Below are 21,991 nucleotides of genomic sequence, written 5' to 3'. Positions count from 1 at the left end.
AACAGCACTTTGAGGTGAAGGAGGTCGTTGATTCTCTCAAGCTTTGCAGCACCCTCCAGTATCTGGTCCGATGGAAACACTTTCCTCATCCTGAATGGGTGTCTGCTCTCCACATTAATGCTCCTGATTTAATTCACCGTTTCCACTTGGCTTACCCTTTGAAGCCTGCTGCTTAGTGTTTTCTTTTTTTGGGGGGGGGGGCACTATGTCAAGTTCACTGTTTCAATGTGCACTGTACATCGTAACGTTTCACATGCCATGGCGCTGACGCGCGTTTCTGTTTGGGAGGGAGCTGCTGTGAAACCTTGTACCAAGCTCTGTATCTATGTTCATTACAATGGAATGTGTTTGGGTTATGTGCTCTGTTCAAGGACTTTTCCCCGTAGACCATCAGAAGCCGTTAGGAGCACCTGGGATTGTGAGCTTGGGAAGATTCTATGGGGGGAGGGATCTCATTTGCACCAAGGGTTTTTAGTTTGCATTTGGAGTGCTTTTATCATTCTCAGCTTTCTTTGTGATCCTGCATACTATTCTTTAATAAATCAGGTATCTTTGAATTCCTGCTCATGAGTCTGAGAGTGTTTAGAACAGGCATTCATTACACCTCTCAGGTCAATTTCTACTGAATGTTTCTGAAAGTTTTCAGTTATTAAAATAAATAAGTAAATAAACAATTCTATGCTTGATGGAATTTCCAACAGGTAGAGCTTTCCTACGACACTGAAAAAATGAAAAAAAAAAAAAGAAATGCAAATCAGAATGCTTCCAGCTAACATCTTTTTTTCCCAATTACGCAGAAAATATATTTCAAACTTTGCAGAAATAGTCTCTCAGGTCCCTCCATCTGTATAAGAACTCAACCATGGTGCCCAAGAATGGAATAAGCTGTTGTCTATGACAGTGTTTCTCAACCTTGGCAACTTTTAAGTTGTCTGGACTTCAATTCCCAGAATTCCCAGGCCAGCATACTGCCAAGGGTGAGAAGCACTGGTCTATGAACTTGACAAGTGTATCTATGTATCTACATAGAACTGGGAACATAGGTCAGCTAGCACAATCATACAGAACTTAGCCAGCATGATTAACAAGGAGGCATGCTAGGAATTATATGTCGATGAAGATTCTCAGTCATCCAGGTGGAACTGTCTGTAGAAAGAGCAGCATGAACAATGGGGGACAAGTTGTGTCTGAGGTCTCCCCTCAATTTCATCAGTCCCCAGGAAGTTTAAGACCACCAGGAAGGCCACTCTTAACAATCCACTGGGGGATGAACAAAGGATCTAGGAGTAAGACATCCCAAAGGCAATCCACACCTCCATGGCACAATTAACAGCCATTCAGGTGTAGGGACAATGCAGCCAACCTGGAAGACATATATGGGGTCTCTTCACCAACCTTTGCCCAGACTGAAGAAGCTGCTTGGAGAAGCAGCAAAACGTTTCTACCAAAAAGAAAGAAATCCAGTTGCCATGACTCAACCTACAGGCTAGGAATTATAGTTCAGCAACATCTGGATAGCCACAAGTTTCCCATTTTGCTATTTCATGTCAAATAAAAGAAAGCCTCTGTTTTATCTGTAAACTGAATGTACTGTACACCATTACTTTCTACTAAAATAAAACAACAAGACATAAATCAACTTTCAGCCAGATGTCCAACAAATGCTATTGGTTTGATAGTACTTACAGAATCAAGGCTAAGACAATATACACAACTACACCACATTAATATTTCTATCCTGAACAACCAGTAATGTTGATCACCAATAAGCTATTCAATCAAAAATAACGAACAGTCTTTGGAAATATAGGTAGTCCTCGGGTTACAACGGCAACTGGGACTGGGATTGCTATCGCTAAGTGATGTGGTCATGAAGTGTGACGTCTTGCGACATCATAGTTTAGTGATGACAATCTCAGCTACCGTCATATACGTTGTTATGCAGGAAGCAGTGGGATTCCCAGACAAGGAGCCTAAGGGTGCCATGGGGGGGGGGAGCAGCACAGGGTGTCTGGGGGGAGGAGGCCACAGCGCCTTGTGAGTGCAGGGAGGCTGGAGGGACTTACCAGAGTGATTTGTGGCCTTCGCTGCTGGTTTCCCCATTGACGGGGAAGCCAGCAGGGAAGGTCGCAAATGGTGATCGCATGACCACAGGGCATTGCAAACATCTTAAGTGCGAGGTGGTTGCCAAGAGCCTGAATCAGAATCATGTGACTGCAGGGGCACTTTGACAGCCAGAACTTCGAGGACTGGTCATAAGTACCACCTGTTCAGCACTATCACAACTTAAAATGGTCGCTGAATGAGTCATTGGTAAGCAAAGACTGTCTCGAAGCAGAAGGCTCCCCTCCTGTAAACCACACCAATCAATGAGATCATAAGTAGGGGGCCTAACTCTTCCCACCCAATCTTAGTGCACAAGTCCAACAGTATTGGGGCCTGCAATGTTACATGTACCGTTTAGTCATGCCACTTCAGAATATGATAGCCACGTTTGATTGCTTATTATTAGATTTATACTCCATCCTTTATAAGAGGAGCTCAAGGCAGCATATATAATGCCTCACCTCCTATACATCCCCACAACAACGCCGGGGGGTAGGTTGGGCTGAAAGAGGGAGAGAGTGTGTCTCCCAGTGAGATTCCATGGCTGAAGGTATCCCTGCTTCCCTAAATAGTCCAATACTTTAACTACTATACCATCTTGGCTGCTGTTCTGTTCTAGCTGCAGTTTCTGGACTGCTTCCAGGGATAGACTTTACATAAAGTAATCTAACTATGATGCTATTAGGGAATGACTAGGCTCTCCTTGTCCCTAAGGCTGCTTAGGCCTCTTTTACTTTGGAAGAAGTGCTAGCTCTTCTAGGAGAGGATAATTCCCAGGCCTGAGCACCACCTAACCTTGATTTGGGTGTAACTGCATTTCTTTGGATCCCATTTACTCCAGGCAACTGCTGAACATCTGCACAGCTTCTCTTGATTCTGGTGGAAACCAGTGATAGGTCATCAGCCAACTGATCACTCCATACTCCAGATCTCCAATGACAGTCCCTACCAGCTGGGGCAACATAAAACCCTGTGTGACCGCACAACACAATTGCTCTCAGGTTACAGATTTGCAAGTAAGAATGGAAACCCTGCAACATGGGTCTCTCCAATTTTCAACTCGAGTCACTCACCAATATATATGAAGAAAGGCCATGGGAAAATCACTGTGAATCAACACAATAGTACTCTACCTGTCTTTTTCTCATTTATCCTGTAAGACAGACTAAAAGTAAATCTCAATTATTTAATTTAATATTAAGTGTTAGTTTCAAAATTAATTCCTCAGAGAATTATTACTCACCGGACTCTTGCAAATATCTATATACGAGGAAGTTAACCTCATCACTGCTTATACTCATCTTTATGCCCGCTTAAACCATGAGGTCACGATGAAGGATATAACCCTAAAAATATATAAAAATACAGCAAGTTAGAAATATGCAGAGAAATAACTGGATTTTTGTCCAAAAAAACGGATAAATTGCACATAATGTAGTTGTGCCTTAAAAGGGACCTTTTTCAAGTCTACTAAGATAATTGTTGAGAAGCATCCAGGTAATGTTCATACACAAAAAAGAAAAAGCAAAACAAAACGATTATCTGCCCCAGCTGTGTTATTTCTCCACTGAAAGATTACAAGCATACCAATACCCATTACTAAGAGATGGATTTGTGCTCAGTAATCCACTGAAAATACTTCACAATACATATATGAGGGGTCAGCAACATCATATCCATAAATGCCTGGGCATCTGAAACATCCCTAGCTCTTCCCAAACGTTGTTGTTGTTGATGAGACTGATTTGAGCAAAATCTCATGAGATTTAAGACAAGATTTCAGGAGTAAGATTGCTGAAATTCTGCAAAGATCTTATAGGATTTGGGACAGCTTAAAAAAAGAAAAGTACGTCTTTGTCGATGCTATCATGTGAAATTGTGCAATGGAAATATGCTGCCCACAAACATACAGATATACCTAAAATAACTGTTGAAAGGGTGCATCATAAAAGCATGTTTGGAGAATGTTTCTAATCAATCTTTGGAGGAATGGGCAAATAGGTCAATATATGAAAACTGCTGGAGTGGAAATAATCCATTCTCACAACTCTGCCGCAGACACTGCATTAGCTTTCAGTAGGTTTCTAAGTACAATTCAAGGTGCTGGTTTTTACTTAAAAAGTACTAGATGGCTTGGCATGCAAGTATCTCCTAGAGTACCTTTTCCAGTTGGGACTGGCCTGACCTGTGCATTTATCCTTGGTGGAAATATTCACCATTCCCTGCACAAGTGCTGCTGAAGACAGCATCTCTCCTTGGTGGCACCAACACTGTGTAACTGCCTCCCAGAGAGGAAAGGCTGCCACCAATCCTGTTATCTTCCCAGGAAACAGAACACTTTCACAAGTCCCAATTTGCTGCCATGTGGATGAGGCTTTAGCCACTGTCATCATTACTACAATCCTACAAATATTACTGTTTGTTTTATTCATGTTCTATGTAGATTCAATTTTATTGGATTTCTGGTTTGATTTCTGCTGTAAACTGGTACAATTCAGCGGCATACAATTATAATAAACAATTACTGAGTTCTACAAGAAACAGTTTTTTTGAATGGATAGGTGGAAGAGTTAGAATACAAGTGTGGGAGGGAGAAAAACAAGCAGGTAGAACATGCCTGGTTTCCTAGCAGTTATTTACAGGTTGCTTACATCACATAGGTACACGCATACATACATGTGTGCATACTTGGGATATCCTAACAATGATGTGTCCAGCTCGGTGGCAATATCTAGCCCATCTTGCCTGATCTTGAAATGCTAAGCAGGACCTGGTCCATACATAGATGGGAAACCATAAGGACATTCCAGTGTTTGGGGCTAGAATGGGAAATCAAAATAAGATCACAGAAGAAGGCAGTGACAAAGCACTTCTGTTCTATTGCCAAGAATGCTATGTAGCTATGTTCATGCCCATGAAGTCACTAGAATTCAAGTTCAATTCAAGGAGATCCTTACCTTTCAACCATATTTTGATTTATAATCCAATCTTGCCATGCTGTAGCAGGTAACTCCTCACTCAACCATATTTCTGTAGTTTGCAAGATTGGTGTTTTTAAAAGTAACTGAAACAGAATGTAAGTACCACACTAGCCCCTCAAAAGGGGGGAAGGGAAAGGAATCAGCAAAACCAAGATGTATAACTCAAATGCACTGAAGGAGATGCTCTAGTTGATGCATGGGTATAGTTATTTATTCATCAAAAATTAGATTCCCAGGGATGGGCTAGGGAATTGGGAGAAATCAACAATTTTAAATAGACAAGAGTCTGAAGTAAGAGAAGATGACACTCAACTAATAAATAATAATTTTAAAAAACCCTGCAGAATGGTTAAAACATTAGCCATAGGATTTTTGTTCTTTTAGTACAGGCGGGGGCATTTTGTTTACTGTAATGGTTTAGTAAAGGTTAATAACACCATCGTTCATGTGGCCTCAGTAACATTTTCCAAAGGTGGATCAAAGTGTTCTCTTCCAAGAAGATAAAAAGAACAGGGGAAAAATAAAACCCTATCATGAATCTACATGATAAGAGGCTTCCATCTGAATGGACATGAGGGGGCAGTATAACATAAGTATTTGAAACAGCCAACAGTGAATGACAAATCAAAGGAAGCTTGTGAACTAAATGGGGATTCTTTTTTCCCAGTGAGAGTATCACAGAGCAACCTGATTAGAAAGGCGTAATCTACAGGTACAGGGGCATCCAAAATAAACATGCCTCCCTTTGTCCACTGTGATCCTTTCATCTTTTACATGCCTGAAGCAACAAAGCACAGCAGAAATGCTTGCTTTACCACAAGGTACATCCCCTGGACTCCAGCCTTAATTAAAATCTTATCCAAATGTTGCCTCTAATTTTGGCCAAGGGAGGAGACTCAAGATTCTTCACAAAGAACAGAAAGACCAGCCCAGAAATGTCAGTCATATAAAATGTGTGGTTTCAGGAATAGAAACCCCCACGTGGCACCCTGAACAGCAAGAAACACAGAGACATCTCTCTTGATGCCAGCTCCACTCTAGTTTTTTAAAGACTAGTTTAATTTTAAATCAAACTTTAAAAAGAAGCTGGCATGCCTTAACATAAAGTATTAGCTTCCAGAATCGGTTTTATTTTCAATGGTCTTGGATTCCACAGATTCCATAGGCTAGCTTTTTTTTTCCCCCCAGGCTGAGGGGGGATCCAGGCTTGGAAAAATAGTGGGCATGGCCAGGATGAACAAATAGACAACTGCCCCCCCCCATTTAATTTTAAAAATATAGTTCATATATAATTGTCCATAATTTCTCCCTTCTTAAAAAAACGGTGGAATTCAAAGGAGGGGACAGCCTATGGCTCTGGTGTTCTGATTATGCACTGCTGTTGCAAACTTTCTTAAAAAATAGAAGTGGTGAGCACTGTAGCCCAGTGTTTGTTTATAAGGACACCTCCTTATCTAGAAAATAATTTTAAAAGCATGTTCGGTTGTTAGGATGCATCCAGGGAAAGTAGAAAGGGAGGCAAGGAACCGTTTGCCATCAGTAACTAGTGTTTTGTGGCTGGCAGCCATTTTGTGAATGGGCAAAGCCACCAGGGCAGCCATTTTGAGGATGGGCATGTCCATTCCTACACCGGCCAGGGTTTTCTCTTTTAAAGTGCCCACAATTTACAGTATCAAAATGACAAATGAGCTCCTAGCCCAACAATTTGGGATCAACGCCTCAGGGACTTTTCAGAGTCCGGTGCTCTCAGAGAGAGAAACTTTCCCCTTCCACTCCGGAGTTTATGCCTATAATTTTCACCAGAAAACATCCTGCAGCCTTATTTATTTATCATATTTTTATCACTGCCCATCTCCCACATACAGGGGACTCTGGGCAGCTCACAATAAAATAATTATGTTCATTGCAGAAATGATTTGTAGCCTGTACCCAGCCAGAGATTGCCAATGCCTAATTTTGGGTCATGTCACAATCTGATTAATTAATGTACTGGGTAACAGGCTTATCACACATTAAATCATAACATCCAAAAATCTGATGAGGTAGAAATATGCCAGAACACACAAGAACTAAATCCTAACTAAAAAGGGATGTCTAGTTCTTACATTATTCTTTCAAAGTGGTTCTTGGACACACATTCTCTCTTCTGAAATCCCATGTTGCAATAAAGGTCTTAAAAAGAAGAAGTGCCTGCTACACTTACCATAACTGTCCTATTAAGCTCCACCTCTGGGTTTCAGCCATTTTTTGCAAAACTAAGAAAATCAAAGCAAGGCAATACAATTGCGATACCATTCTCTGCTTTCCATGGTGTTTATTTAATACAAAAAAATTTCCCAAGAGAATTTTTTAAGGAACCACCAAAGAGTAGACAAGAATGAGACTGTGTGGTCTGGTTGACGAGAAAAGAAAAAAATGGCACAATTAGGAAATACCCCTCCCAAAGTCCTTTTTATATGAATTAGAGTTGGTCTCTCCCTTGCTTCTCCTCAATGGGGCTTTGATTTACATGGCCTGCCTGCTTGCTCTTCATTGGTGCTGGATTATAAATAAGCCCCTGTGTTTATCCAGCCAGGCCTAACCTCTGCCAAAAATGCCTTTCCTTCTCCCTCCCAGTTTCTGTTGGTATGAATCAGGTTCTACTGTACTCAGATTGCAGCAAAGAGCCAAAGGGAGACCAGTGTTTAGATAAACAATGTACAAGTCTTGGTGCTAATGAGCTTGCAGGGGCACAGAATGGGTTCAAATTCCATGCCTCCTATATGGAAGCTATCAAACCACACATACTGGAATGATTGTACTTGGGACACGATTGTACATGGTCCATGCACACACACTCCCTTCCGAAATATTTCAGCTCTGTAGCCACCATGAAAAATGTTTAAGCTGGGAGACAGCGCCTAACCAGATTTATACAGGAATCTTCTTGTAACCAAGTGGCAATTGAAATATGATCCCCCCAATCCAAATTTATACATCCTGGCTGTCAAAGGATAAGGGCAAGACACACAGCAGCAATGCTGGCTGATCATATCATACTGTTTCACATCAACAGTTACTTCAGATTTCCAGTGTTGATGCCAAGTTTCAAATCTTGGATGGATTTTATGGCCGCATTATAAATACCTAATACATAACAGGGGAATGATGCAGAAATGCTGGCCTAACCTTTTACAGTATCTATGGCCTGCGCCCAGTGTTGGTATTAACTTAAAGATGTGAAAGTTACAGTTGCAAGGTAATCTGCCACATGTCTTAGAACATATTCAGGGAAGATTAGGAAAGCAATCTGATTAGGAAAATAATCTGTTCAACATCGGCCAAAAAACAAAATTTGCAACAATGCTTTTCAGTTCTTTTCCTGCTGATACAGACAACAATAACACAAACCAGGAAACCAAAGCAGACAAAGACATGTGCTCAATTTGAGCAAGCTAAATGGAGACAGGCAGTAGAACCTATTTTAAGTGATACTTCTTTAATATACCCCCCTGCTCATTGTCTGATAGCAAAATCCACTTGGACTGAGAGGTCTGAATTTGCACACTGTAAACGATAATGCAGAACATATGGGATGAGGAGACAGAGAAGGTTTTCGGGTCCAGTAAAACCATTTGCGATTTTACTTATTTAATCAATGTACAGGCCACCTCAATTTCGCTAACAACTCTAGGCAGTGCACAACAATATAATAAATACAAATTAAAACAGCAACATGAAAAAAATTAGCAATCCATGTAGGGGACAATGCAGCAGTTAGGCTGTGAAGCAAGTCACTCAAGATCAAAGTCACAAATTATCCTGCCCCAAGGCCTTGAGGGGGGTTGAAGCCCATGCAGATATCAGGGGGACCCTGTTCAAGAAGGATGGGGCAGCCACAGAGGAGTTCCATCTGCAAGATCCCACTGCTTTACAGATGGGATCTGGAACATGTTAACCCCAACAGATCTCACCAGATGAGGAGACAATCAGAGAAAGGCATTCCTGCAGGGATTATGAAGGATTTTATAGGTGACAACTGACACTTGGAAATGCATCTCAAAGCTCCCCTCCCTATCACTGGAGCTTGCAAAGGACAGTTTTACAGAGGGCAAAACAGAGTTAGCCATTATTACTTGTCTTGTCTCATTCTGGACCTGCTGTAGCTCTGAGAGCACGTCATGGATACGTTCAGAAAAAAGTCAGCCGTTGTGGTCGCTGATCAGCCACCATCAGTTACCAGGTTTCAGCAGAGGGTAAAAAAGTAAGTTTGATCCCAAACTCACTAGCCCTAAAAGATGCTTCCTACCACCTTCAGTTTCCCAACTTCCAAACCAACCACTGGACTGCAGCTACTCACATTTTTATAGGTGAGTGACCAAAGACATTCTTGGAAATAAAGATGATATGCTGGAATCTAAGGTTATGCTTTGCAGCCAGTCCGGTTCTTTCTTCTTCTTGAAAGTAAAGCATCTTGGTGCAGTGGTGTTCACTGACTTCATGCTACCTAACATCCACAGAGTCTCAAAAACTAAGGCGGAGATAACAGTCGGAAAACTGTATTAGGATGGATAACTGCCCATCCAGTGCTCCAAATTCCATCTTTACAATTGAATTTAATAACAATAGAATTGTGCTGAATGATACCATAGCTTGTTAGTAGAAATGCAGAAATATGGAAGCCATGGGGAAAACATTTTCCTGCACCAAAAAAGTAATTTTATGCAATATGCCTTAAATTCACTTTGCTGTTTTAGAAACACACCATGCAATACCTGTAACTTCGATCTGTCACACAATTATCATGTTTGGTATCAAATGTAAAAGTATTATTTAGTCAGATAATAACTCCATTCACTAACTGTGTGTGTGTGCGCACGCGTGTACACACACAGACACACACACGGAACTATAAGCTGCAGAATTCTAAGAACACCAGGAAGTCCCAATGTTCTCAATTTAGTAAATAAAGAAACCAGCCAGCAACACAATAAATCAATCACATCCAGTGAGGCCTAGTCAAGAACAGATGTACTGACCTCTAGATAAAAAATATCAGCAATAGACAACCCATGACAGCCCTTCAAGGTAGACCAGTCTAGGATGCCAGAGTTACGAATTCTAATATTCCTTTATTATAATACAGAACAAGTCTGGATGCGCTTCCCCCCTCCCACCTTTTCTCTTCATGAGAACTAGGGAGGGTCTTGTCTGAGATGCTTACTCAAATTACATTTCTGCCCTGGGTTCAGATTTCTGTTATCTGAAAGTTGTCTTGGTTGCAGCTCTTCCTCCTATTTCTCAGAGTCAAACCTCCTATTTCTCAGAGTCAAACCAACAAGCAGATCAGGACTCAATTCACCATCCTTCTTTGGTGAAAATGACAGTGCCCCCACCTCCCTGTGGCAGTTTAGAAATGCATCTCTCTCTTGTATTGGAAAATGGCACAAGGGAGACCCAGATTCAAGCCACCAAGCCAGTTTCATGGATGTAGAGGGTAAGGAAGATGACCTTGATGGAGATATGCAGGGGCTGAGGTACATTTTAAGTCCAGAACAGTGAGAGGACATTCGGAAGCAGCTCAGACAGATATCTCCCTAATTCATTGAACTATAAGGAGGAAGAGGAGGAGCTTTGCAAGATTCTGCTATTGGAGCCAATCTCAACACAGGTAGCTCAGCCTTTCTGTGGAGTTTATTTTCTGGTCTGGTCCATCTAGTGGGGCTGACACTGGGTACTTTGGGCCACATGCTCTCAACCCAAAAGCCAGTGTGGTACAGTGGTTAAGGTGTTGGACTAGAAGTGAGTTGTAGTATGCTTTCAGCCACAAAAGCTCACTGGGTGACTTTGGGGCAGTCCCTCCCTCTCAGCAGAACCTACCTCACAGGACTGCTATGGGGAAAATGGGAGAAAAGACACTAGGCTGAGCTTCTTAATAAAAGATGGGACATTGATTGACTGAAATAATACTTGCCATCTCTGCAGAGGGATGACAGTGCTCTGATACTCAACACAGTCCCTATTATAAGTGAAAAGAAACCATTTTGGGAAAATAAAGGATAGCAATATTTGAGCAGTTTTTCTTACTGTATTCACTGTTCTATAATAGAATATTTCACTAGTATTTTTTAAATGTTTCACTTTTCAATTCTCAGGAAAGCAAAACAAAACCTGATGAAAAAATGTAAAAACATCTTTTAAAAAAAATTCAGGCCATCACATCTCTACTTATTATTCCAGCATTCTGCCCCCAAAATAGCCATGACGCTCTTCTATTCATATTTCCCAGCAAATATGATAGTACTGAATCATTCTTCCTCAAGCTTCTATATTCACCCCCTCCCCAATAGGTAGGTGTTTGAGCTGCAATTTAACCAAAGAGAGGATCAAAGCTTTGTCCTGATTTATCCATGAAATATTATACATTATGCCAAGTTTCATATAGTTTATGCAGAACGATAATTTCCAATGAGCCTCCCCTAAGATTCAATAAACTGCCCTGGCATAACTCAAAGGAGAAATGAAGCTGGGTGAAAAGTCATTCATTTGAAAGTCATTACAGAAGCAAATTCGTATAATGAATAGGTAGCTCATACATTTTAAATGCATTATGACTTTTATCAGGCAGCATTTATTAGGTATTAATTTGAATTAACTCTGATATTTCCCCAGCCCGCAAACTTCTGAGTTCTTAAATATTGCCTCCTGCTGGAAGTTATTGATCTACCTCTACAACCTCACATCTAGGCTTCTGTGGGCGTGATCAAATGAATTTGGGGGGCAGCTTTTCTCAGGTTGAGTAGGAAAAATGTCTCTACAGAACTGTGTATGTACAGCAGGGCAGCAACTAGGGTCTGTGTCACCCGGGGCAAACATGGATTCCGTGCCCATTTTGGCATCGCCCAGCGTTCATTTTGGCGCCCCACCAGCATGGTGCCGGGGGCACATGCCCCAGTTGCCCCCCCCCAGTTGCAGCCCTATGTACAGGAATAGGTATAGGTATAGGTATATACATATTCTACAATTCCATTATACCTAAAATTTTGCTTTTTTCTTAAAAAAATAGTTTTCACAAATTGCATATATCAGGGATGGTCTGAAACAAAATGTTTTTTCCCCCCCTCAGTCATATTTTACTTGAACTAATCTCTTACAATTCAGCATTCTTACTCAAGACTCAGGAGTCGCCGTTGAGTTTGGTGGCCTAAGAAATCGAAATTATAAATAAGTAAGATTTTAATCATTTCAACATTTTTTTGAGTAGGCACCCACACTATCTGTAGTGTTGCGTAATAAAACCCACTACCTTAAAAAATGGCTAACCTTTTCTTTAGATAAGAAGCAAAAAAGTCATTTTTCTCTCAAGGACTCTACTAATGTGGGAGTAACCTTGTGGCAAGCTACATCCGAATGGTAGGCAGGGCCAGAATCAAAAGCGGGCAGGTCCTTCCTCTAACAGTCTGCTGGAACTCCAAATGGATTGCATGCAGAAGGCTTTTTGAAATTTGGCTGCCAGCCATATGGAAAGCAGGTTGTCCATATCTGCTCTAGATATATTTTCCTTCAATTAGAGAAGAAGCGTTTTTTTATGTTGCTAACAAAATTAACTTAACTTTGCAAGCTGCTTCAGTACTGAATGAGATGAGCCATAAAATTAAGGAGGAAAAAAATGGGGGATGACAACGGACTAATTTTTTTTTACTTGACTAAACTGTCTAAATCACATTATTAAATAGGAATTTTCCCCCAAATCTTATGAAGGCATCAGGCTAGGAAGCATGCAAAGTATTAGTATTCAAACTCTTTCTTGACTCATAAGACGTATGAGCATTTTATATATCATTCAACCAGAGCTTGGGTCTTAGCTTGCTTCTGGAACCAATTTCAAATGTTTCCTTTTAAGACTTAAAAAAAAATGACGTTAAGAGTACCTTACCCTAAAATACAATGATTTTCTGAATATTTTCTAATAACACTGCCCCACAGAACGAAAAAAACATTGCGAAAGCGGTGTCCCCCCAAAGGGTCAGACATGACTCAGTGCTTGCACAGGGGACCTTTCACCTTTCACATAGAGCAAATAAACAACAACATAGGATATCTGAAAGAAAAAGGATACCTGGAAGTTAAATGTGTAACATTCTGAAATCTACATGCAGCATAAAAATCTGGGGCAGAGGACAAAACAAATATTGGAAAACTTCCCAGCAGCTCCCCCCCCCCCAAATTCACAACCCTTAAAAAATCCACGAAAGAGTAAAAGGTGAAACATTAAATTGTAAACAGAACAAAGCAGTGTAGCAATAAAAAGGGGAAGTTGTGCATACTGCATTTACATATGTCTGGGTTCAGATGCCTTCAACGTGAGAGCCGAGGAACAGATATGGCTTCTTTAAGGCACCCTTTCCAAGTATGCCAAGTGTGCTCCTGTTGAATCCACAGCATTTCTCCTGCTTCAGCTCTGAATACTGCCTGCCTCTACCTGGGACCAAAGAAAAAAGGACTGTATAGACCTACAAGCATTTTGGGGAAGATAACCTTCAATAAAGAAGAACAGTGCATGGATAAAATATGGAATTAATTACTTGAAATACTTTAAAGGTTTGAGAAATTGTCTGACTAACTAGGTTATTCAAGGCTATATCTTCATATGAATGTGCCTGCCTGTTATCTTTGGGCACCAAGCAAGGCATCCCATCAGCATACTGGTGCCATGTCCATGTCAGAGAATGCTGTGTAATCCTTAAAGTTGGTGTTGTGTGTGTGTGTGTGTTTCTGTGTGTGTTCTGCTGTAGATTCTATCTAACCACCCTTTAAAATTCATAACTCATACTTGTAAGCTTTAGTGACCTAATTTAAGGCAGCCAAGTCTATCTCTCTGGGCCAAAGTGAACAGAAAAAGCAAATGAGATGACACAGCCAGCTTGGAATTTTCTAAGGAAAAAAAATTATGAGGTTTTGTTTATTGTTTAAAGAGCTGGGGAGAGGTTAGTGTAATGGAAAACATTACATGATAACTACATCCTCAAAGGCTGCTAAACTGAGCATAATGCTCAAAAAGGTTGTGTCATGAGTAAGGATGGCGAGCAGGGGGCTCCCACCCAGACTGTCAAGCGCATGCGTAGCACTGAGGAACTGTTCAGCCATTCAAAGAGACACAGATCGGGACCGCCTTAACCTTTGGGGTTTATATGGCTGGGTTTTCCCACGCTTCCTCAGTTTGTTAGGATTCTTGTTAAGTACTACTAATAAATATTAGAGACCAAGTCATTGTCTCAGTGTGTTTCCTGGTAATCAGGACAGGTTGTGCCCATAGTTCTGCCACTTCTAATGGAACAGGAGCAAATACAGATATGGACTACCTCTCAAATAAGATCCAGAGCAAAATATTATTACTGCTGTCATCATTATCTTTATGGTGGGAGGATCATAGGCAACCTGGACAAATCTCTGCTATCAAAACAGTAAACTGAACTGCCTTCACATCAGAAACTCTAATTTTTCTTGCTGACTGGTCAGAATTTTACTCACAAATACTATTCTGAGCAGCAGAGAATGAAATACCAGATTAATGAAATACTCTTCTCCTATACCATCTGGAAAGATAATTTGGAACCTTTCTAGAAATAGTCTACCAAAAAAAGACCACAACCCACACCTTTTACAGCACTAAGGTCATTGTTACTACTAATAGTGCCTTTCAAGAAAGTAATAAAGCAGGGCCCCCAAACGTTCGATCTAGAAGGCACATTTGCAATTTTGATGTCATGGGCAAAATGGAAGAAGGGCGCTTTTCATTAAATGCTGCTATACCTAGGCAGAACTGAAAACAGTCCATATTGTGCCATTGAATTTTGGAAGGAAGAAAGGGAGGGAGCTAAAATCGTATAGAAAGACTGGAGTTGTGTCACGGATAGAGTTAATAACTGCACTACAATTTCCAAAATAAGGAACTATATATCAAAGGCAGAGAAAGAATAAATTGCATGGCCTGCACTAAACAAGTAACAGCAGCAATTTATTTCTTTTAAAATCTTCTTAAGCAGCTTTTACCCAGCCATGTCGAGGTAAGGGGTCAACACTAGCTACTCTCAGAAAACTATGCTTGATTGGACTGCTTAATACAGATGAGAGACCACCAGGAAATCTTAAATGTAGGTATATAGGAAAGCCGAATTAAAGCAAAACCAAAGAACAGTCTGGAAGAAGGCAATAGCAAGCCATTTCTATATTGTTCCAAGAAAAACTACATGGAAATGTCCAAGAAGTCACCAAAGTTGATAATGTCTCTTTAAGCAATTATAAGCCTACTCATCTGCAATATGGCATACCATGGTTTGCTGTATGTGAGCTCCTTGCTATCAAATAAGCATTCAGAACAGTATGCAAACTATTTTGAAACTTCTCAAATTTGAAACAGGTTGTTCCAATCAACTCAAAATGTCCATTTTGAGCTTGAAACGCTTCCAGAAGCGTTGGAACTGCCCATCTCAAAATGAAACAACTATCTGAAGTTTGACACATTTCAAATTCAGAATATTTTGCAGTCTCCTACTGCTAATCCAATGGTATATAGCACCACCTTCTCACTGCAGTACGATTTTTGACTACAACAACCTAACACTGGATGGCAGTCTTAGGAGGAATAGCTTGACTAGCTCTTCTGCATGCTCATCACGATTAAAAAGCACAGTTGGTAGATCTGTGGTAAGAAGAAATTCGCCCACATTAGATTCCTATTTATCTAATGAGGCCTGTAAACTCTTGCAGCAACTACCGTATGTAAGTCGCTTTGTTGCTACTGTGCCTGTTACAATATGAATGCAGTACAACTGTTCAGCAGAAGTGTCAGTAGCAGCAGTTAAAATAAAGACTATGTCACCATCTAAAATAGTATTTCCCCCACCCCCACCCCCAAAAATGCTGCTCATGCAACATTGCCATAAATGGCCCGCAATTAAATATAAGCAATCCAAATGATGCTGGAAAATAAATAATAAAATAAAAACCACTTTGTGTCAAAATGTCTGCTAATGGTCATGCTCGATTGCAGGAGACCTCCAGATTCTTAAGCAAACACTTTTTACATCATTTGCTGCCTGATTCCCGCCAACAACCATCCCTGAAAATGCCAGGCCTGAAACTGGAACTGAATATAAAACACATGCTCTTCCATGTAGATGAGATTGCTCTCAACACTTACAGGTAGTCCTTCTTTAACGACAATATTTGGGGCTGGAAACTCCATTATGAAGCAACAGTAAGTTGAAAAACCACGTTACAATGCAGCTTAAGTAACAGCAGTTCTGGGAGTCCCGGTTGCTGTCGTTAAATGAGGACACTGCGGGTTGTTAAGTGAGGACCTCATGTGACTGCAACTTCTGACTTCCTGCCAGCTTCCCCATTGACTTTGCTTGTGGGAAGCTGGCAGGAAGGTCGCAAATCATGACTGCAGGGATGCTGCAGCAGCCGTAAGCACGACATCTGGTCGTAACTACCATTAGTTCAATGCCATTGTAAGTCTTAATGCTCGCTGAACAAGTAGTTGTTAAACAAGGACCACCTGCATCTGTTATACAATTTATAGGCTGCCTGACTCTCAACAACTCTGGATAACTTACAATTAAAAGCATTAATAGTTAATAAAAAGCACATGTACAATTTCTTGAGACAAATTTATTTTTTTCCTACTGTTCCAGGATTTACTTTTCTGTAATAACTTCTCTCACCTAGAGTCCATCAGGATTGGGACAGGTTAATTTTTTTGTTAAATAAAGTTTCCTTTAAAATGCTCTATAATTCTCAGGTTTCCTGTGGATCATTATCCTAGTCTCTTATTTTTTGTTGTAATTAAACCAAAATCTATATAGTTGGAATAGTATTAGGTATGTTTGCCACCTTGAGTTGCCCCCCCCATTTGTGTGTATAAAAATGTGGGATAAAAATATGATGATCATGATAAATTCCTCCTATTTACCAACGGATACAATTCCTCCTCCTGATGTTTCTTTGTGCTAACTTCAGCATTTGGGAACAAAGGCTGTTTTACTTGTTTGTCTACTATGTATACAAACATATATTACAGCATTACAAAAGTATATTTATGAAATATATAATTCGTATTTATGAATTATGAAATATATAGAGTGTTACAAAATTTATTTATGAAAAAAGAACAGTATACTTGACTTGCAGTGAAAGCTCTTCTACAGCACAGACAGGGCAATCGGAAGTGCGTATCTCCCTCCCGTTCCCTTGTCCATTTTTGGAAGGATAAGCCAGAAGAGAGAGTTCAAAGAAATAAAATTTAGAAAGTAGGAATATGGGCAAGATATATTAGATTTTGTGTAACTTGCCAGTATTAATGGATACCTAATAAATATGCTAGAGTGGGCTTAATATCCTGTCTCTGTTGCAGAAAAAAAGTACAATATCCCACTTTTCCAGAGTGGAGCAGGGTCAGTCTAATTGGGACATACCAAAACTATCCCTAGAAATGGGGCCTATTTCCTGTATGCCTCTTGTTCCTGTTTCATCTATGTGTAACAATTAATTTTACAGTGCTTCATAAAGGAGGACCACTTGGAGAGACGTCTCCTAGAAGAACATTAATGTTGGGGGTGGTTGAGGTAGTTCCACTTCTAGTGGAATGAATCACAATCTCCTGTGGCTTACTTTGGGCCTCACGGGCTAGTTTGACACAGGCCTTGGCTGTCAAAAGGGATCTATGAGACTCTTCAAGACTCTGGATTCCTCTGTTCTGTTCAGGGAGATCTAATGTCCAATTTGTGCCAGCCCTTCTCTAATCTGGGACAGAAGGAAGAAATTACTGCTTCATGTTCAGGTGGACAACACAGAACATCTTGAAGAAAGGGCATTTTTCTGATCCCTGCGTGGCGGAAGCTATGGCTATTAGGAACAACACTTTCCTAGTCAGATGTTTGAGGGATAATTTGCACAAAAGCTTTAACAAGGTTTGGGAGAAGAACTAGCTGAAGGTCCCATAATAAGATACCAGTGGAGAACTGGTATAGAAGATGGAGACTTTGGCAAAGCCCTAGACTGAGAGGGAGTTGGGAGAGAGAACTTCTAAGGAGAAGAGGAGGAGGGATTCTTGGTGGTACTTCTCTTCTTCCTTCTCCTTGCTCCTCTTCTGTGGCTCTCTCCACCTGGGGATTCTCAAAATGGCATATCTCACCCTTCTTCTTCCTCCTGGGTGTGTGGACTTCAGTGCAGGCCCACTCTATTGAAGATGTAGCCCTATAACTTGCCCCATGATCTACCCCAAGGAACAAAAAGTTACAGAGCTACAGGAGGGATTACTACCTGGTAGACAAAAATGCTGCTGTTGTGCTGCTGAGGGGAGCAACTGGGTGCCTGGTACCACTGACTTTTATCCCCTTTGTTACCTAGGCCATTCAGTTCCCAAAGGATCAGCGACAAGCCTTCTGGTAACTATGAGAAGTTTGCTGTTCACAGCTGGTAACTTGGGAACCACAACACTCATTGCACCCAACTTTCATGTTGCTGTGTGCCGAAGTCCTCACGCATTCCCTGCTGTTGGAAACATCTTCTGAAATACAGTCTGACAGTACACTACTGTCAGTCAACTTGCTGGCCATTTCAACAAGGTAGACAGAGGACACAACAAAAATGAAGACTGAGCAAAACTTTAGAAAAACGGAACAAAAATAAATGGAGGTAAAGATCTGTGATTAAGTTCGTCCTGGAATACAGAGTTCACAAACATGCATGTTTTCTGGAGCACAATAGGGCCAGAACTGGGGAAAGGAGCTATTCCCTCCCACAAGAAATGAGGACAGAATATTTTCTAGCTCTGCACCTGAAACAAGAGAGAAGGAGATACTTCAGCATGCTCTGGCTCTGCTGTAGGAAAATAAAATGTACAAATTTACTGAAATGGCTGCAGGTAAATTCTTAGGAGCTGAAAAAAACATGTAGAATTCCAAATGGAGGCAAAGGCTTGAGATGATATAGAAATATTCATGTGATACAATAATTAACTGATGTAGCACACATACAAAAATAATCAATTACTGTATTGCCAAATGGATAGTCATGAAGAAGAAGAAAATAACGCACGTACTTGATGCAGATTAATATCCCAGATGAAAAATACTTTCAAATCCTAGGAACTAGCACCAACCAATTATATTTGTATGGTCTAGAAATTTACTTTAAGGAAAGTTCAAAATGCCAGTTTTAGATTTCTAAATGCTACTTCTATTCGGTTTTCCTCAATCCTTGCCTTGTATATTATCTTTCAACAGTAAGTGTCTTAGTAATTTAATTCCACATAGTACATAAATTACACGGAAAACACAGTAAATACAATTCTCATTCAAGTTTCTTTAATGGTCAAAGGCTACCATGCTAAAAATATCCTTTTAATGACTTTATATTAAGGTATTTATTTAAATGGCTTATTGAAGACAGAGGTTAATAAGATACTACTCTATATTAATCAGCAGAGTCCCATAAGCCTATAGTTACTGTTAAAAGTTATAAAAAGATGTGCTTTATATGCAACTATCTTGCTGAGCAGAACTCCTACAGAATATTAAGCACAGTTTTTAAGTATAAATTTCTTGTTGTAACATTATTAAGATAAGGTAAAGATTCCTTGAGTTGAACTTGACTCATGGTGGCAGAACTTGACTCATGGTCGCAGAGTACATGCAATTCTTTTAGCAATATCAAGGAAGCAGTTACCATTGACTTCTTCAAAGATGTATTTTCAACTTCCCAGTTTAGACAACAGCCCTGTGAGAAATAATCTGAGGAGCCAGCAATTCTCAAGGCAGGCATCAGTTACGTCAACCACCAACAAATGTTCAGCTTCAATGAAGCATGCAACAAGGAGTCCACTGAAACATGGGAAGCAGCAGCAACACATTTAAACTACTGTGGATATAAGGGGGGAACTGTACCATCATGCTGATGGGGGCAATCAATTGTCCAATATGACTTAATTCTAGTTTGTAATAAAGACTCTTTCCAAGCTATGCTGTGTCAGAAATACTATAGCTAAGTCCAAGCTTAGCAATCAAGTTAACCTGTGTGAAGTTGGTGGATTGAAATTTACTTCCGAGTCTTGATCAGAAGGAAACGTTAAACCTTGGAATTCCCAAGTGGTCTCCTATTCATGCATCAACCAGGCTGATATCATTTTGCTTCTAACATCAGCCAACAAAAACTCCTCTGGTTTTATTTTCAAACAATTCTGAGAGAACTCAAAATATTACTTGCTTTTTCAATTCACCTATCTTTTTTTCAGTTCATCTATTGGTTTAGGTTTCATTTAACTATCAATTACCTTTGATCACAGTTATATTTTGCCATATTTGAATATGCAGTTTTGTGATATACTCTATCATGTGATCCCTAACTAGGAACTCTTGCCAAAAAAAAACCCAAACAGCAACAGACAATAAGCTTCAGTGCATTAAGCAGAAGTGATTGTACTTTCTCCTCTCTCTCTTGCATACATTGAGTCAGTTAAACAAAGTGTCAACAGTACACTAGATTTTTATCCAACTTACAGCCTTTTTTTTTGCTCTAACACCCACATATTTCAAATTCATTGCCTCAACAACTCTCCAATTTGAGACAAAGCTAATCTGACTAAGAAACTAAGTAAAAAAAAAACCCTAATCTTTTTCCAACTTTTCAACAATATTTTGAGTAAAGAAAGAATCAAGCCCATCAAGAAGTCAAATAGATGGCCGACTAAATTTCCAGTCATCTTCACAAAGATTCGTGATTTGATCACTTGGATTCCATAGAGAAATAGAAGTCAGAATATTTGGCCAATGATAAAGCTCCCTAAAAAATGCCTAATCAAATGTTAACCATAGTTTAAAATAAAGATCATCTATGGATTTGTCCTTTCCATTAAAACTTCTTTTAAAAAAGTCAATCCACTTGAAAAATCTTATTTTACAAATAAAAAGTCATAAAAACCATTGTAAAGATACACAAAAATACAAAAAATACAAGCAAGTTAAAAGAGAAAAACTAAAAAGTGGAGAGAGCATCTTCACACCACCAACCTCCCCAGGGATGCCTACCATTATTGGATTCCCCAAGCTAGTTTAGAACTTAACGCTCTTCAGGAAGGTCATATCAACGTTAAAGCGATAATCAGTGTTACAATACTTATCTTTCCCCATAAGCTCACTGGGATTTTAAAATATTTATTCATATTAATATCAATATGGGAACAACCTTCAGCGAAGGATCATTACCTTGTCGTGGTGCTGGAGCTTGAGCACCTCAATGATGCCATGAGCTAAACCGTGAAGGGCCACCCAAGACGGGAAGGTCATGACAGAGAGGTCAGACTAAATGCGATCCCTGGGGAAGGTAATGGCAACCCACCCCAGTATTCTTGCCATAAAAACTAAATGGATCAGTACAACCAGAGATATGTCGGTATACCATCGGAAGATGAGACCCCCAGGTCGGAAGATGGTCAAAATGCTACTGGGGAGGAACAGAGGATGAGCTCAACTAGCCCCAGACGTGATGACGCAGCTAGCTCAAAGTCGAAAGGACGGCTAGCGGCCGACGGTGCTGGTGGTGAATGGCGAATCCGATGTTCTAAGGATCAACACACCATTGGAACCTGGAATGTAAGATCTATGAGCCAGGGCAAATTGGATGTGGTTGTTGGTGAGATGTCAAGATTAAAGATAGACATTTTGGGTGTCAGTGAACTGAAATGGACTGGAATGGGCCACTTCACATCAAATGACCACCAGATCTACTATTGTGGACAAGAGGACCACAGAAGAAATGGAGTAGCCTTCATAATTAATAGTAAAGTGGCTAAAGCAGTGCTTGGATACAATCCAAAAAATGACAGAATGATCTCAATTTGAATTCAGGGCAAGCCATCTAAC

The 21,991-nt window shown here is 40.2% G+C and overlaps 1 protein-coding gene across 2 annotated transcripts in view; it reads right to left on the bottom strand.

Annotated features, from left to right (window-relative positions):
• TBL1XR1 (TBL1X/Y related 1) overlaps nucleotides 1-21,991 on the bottom strand; it is a 206,060-nt gene that overhangs the window by 40,817 nt on the left and 143,252 nt on the right. For both annotated transcript variants that reach the window (XM_063306430.1, XM_063306432.1), the window contains exon 3: nucleotides 3,350-3,452. In XM_063306430.1, the coding sequence (XP_063162500.1) occupies nucleotides 3,350-3,407 (58 nt within the window). In that variant the 5' untranslated portion in view covers nucleotides 3,408-3,452. The remainder of the gene's footprint in view (nucleotides 1-3,349; nucleotides 3,453-21,991) is intronic.

Source organism: Candoia aspera, chromosome 6, assembly GCF_035149785.1.
Source record: "Candoia aspera isolate rCanAsp1 chromosome 6, rCanAsp1.hap2, whole genome shotgun sequence".
Taxonomy (NCBI): Eukaryota; Metazoa; Chordata; class Lepidosauria; order Squamata; family Boidae; genus Candoia; species Candoia aspera.
The sequence above is the reverse complement of the archived record's forward strand: the minus strand, read 5'-3'. Positions and strand labels throughout refer to the sequence as shown.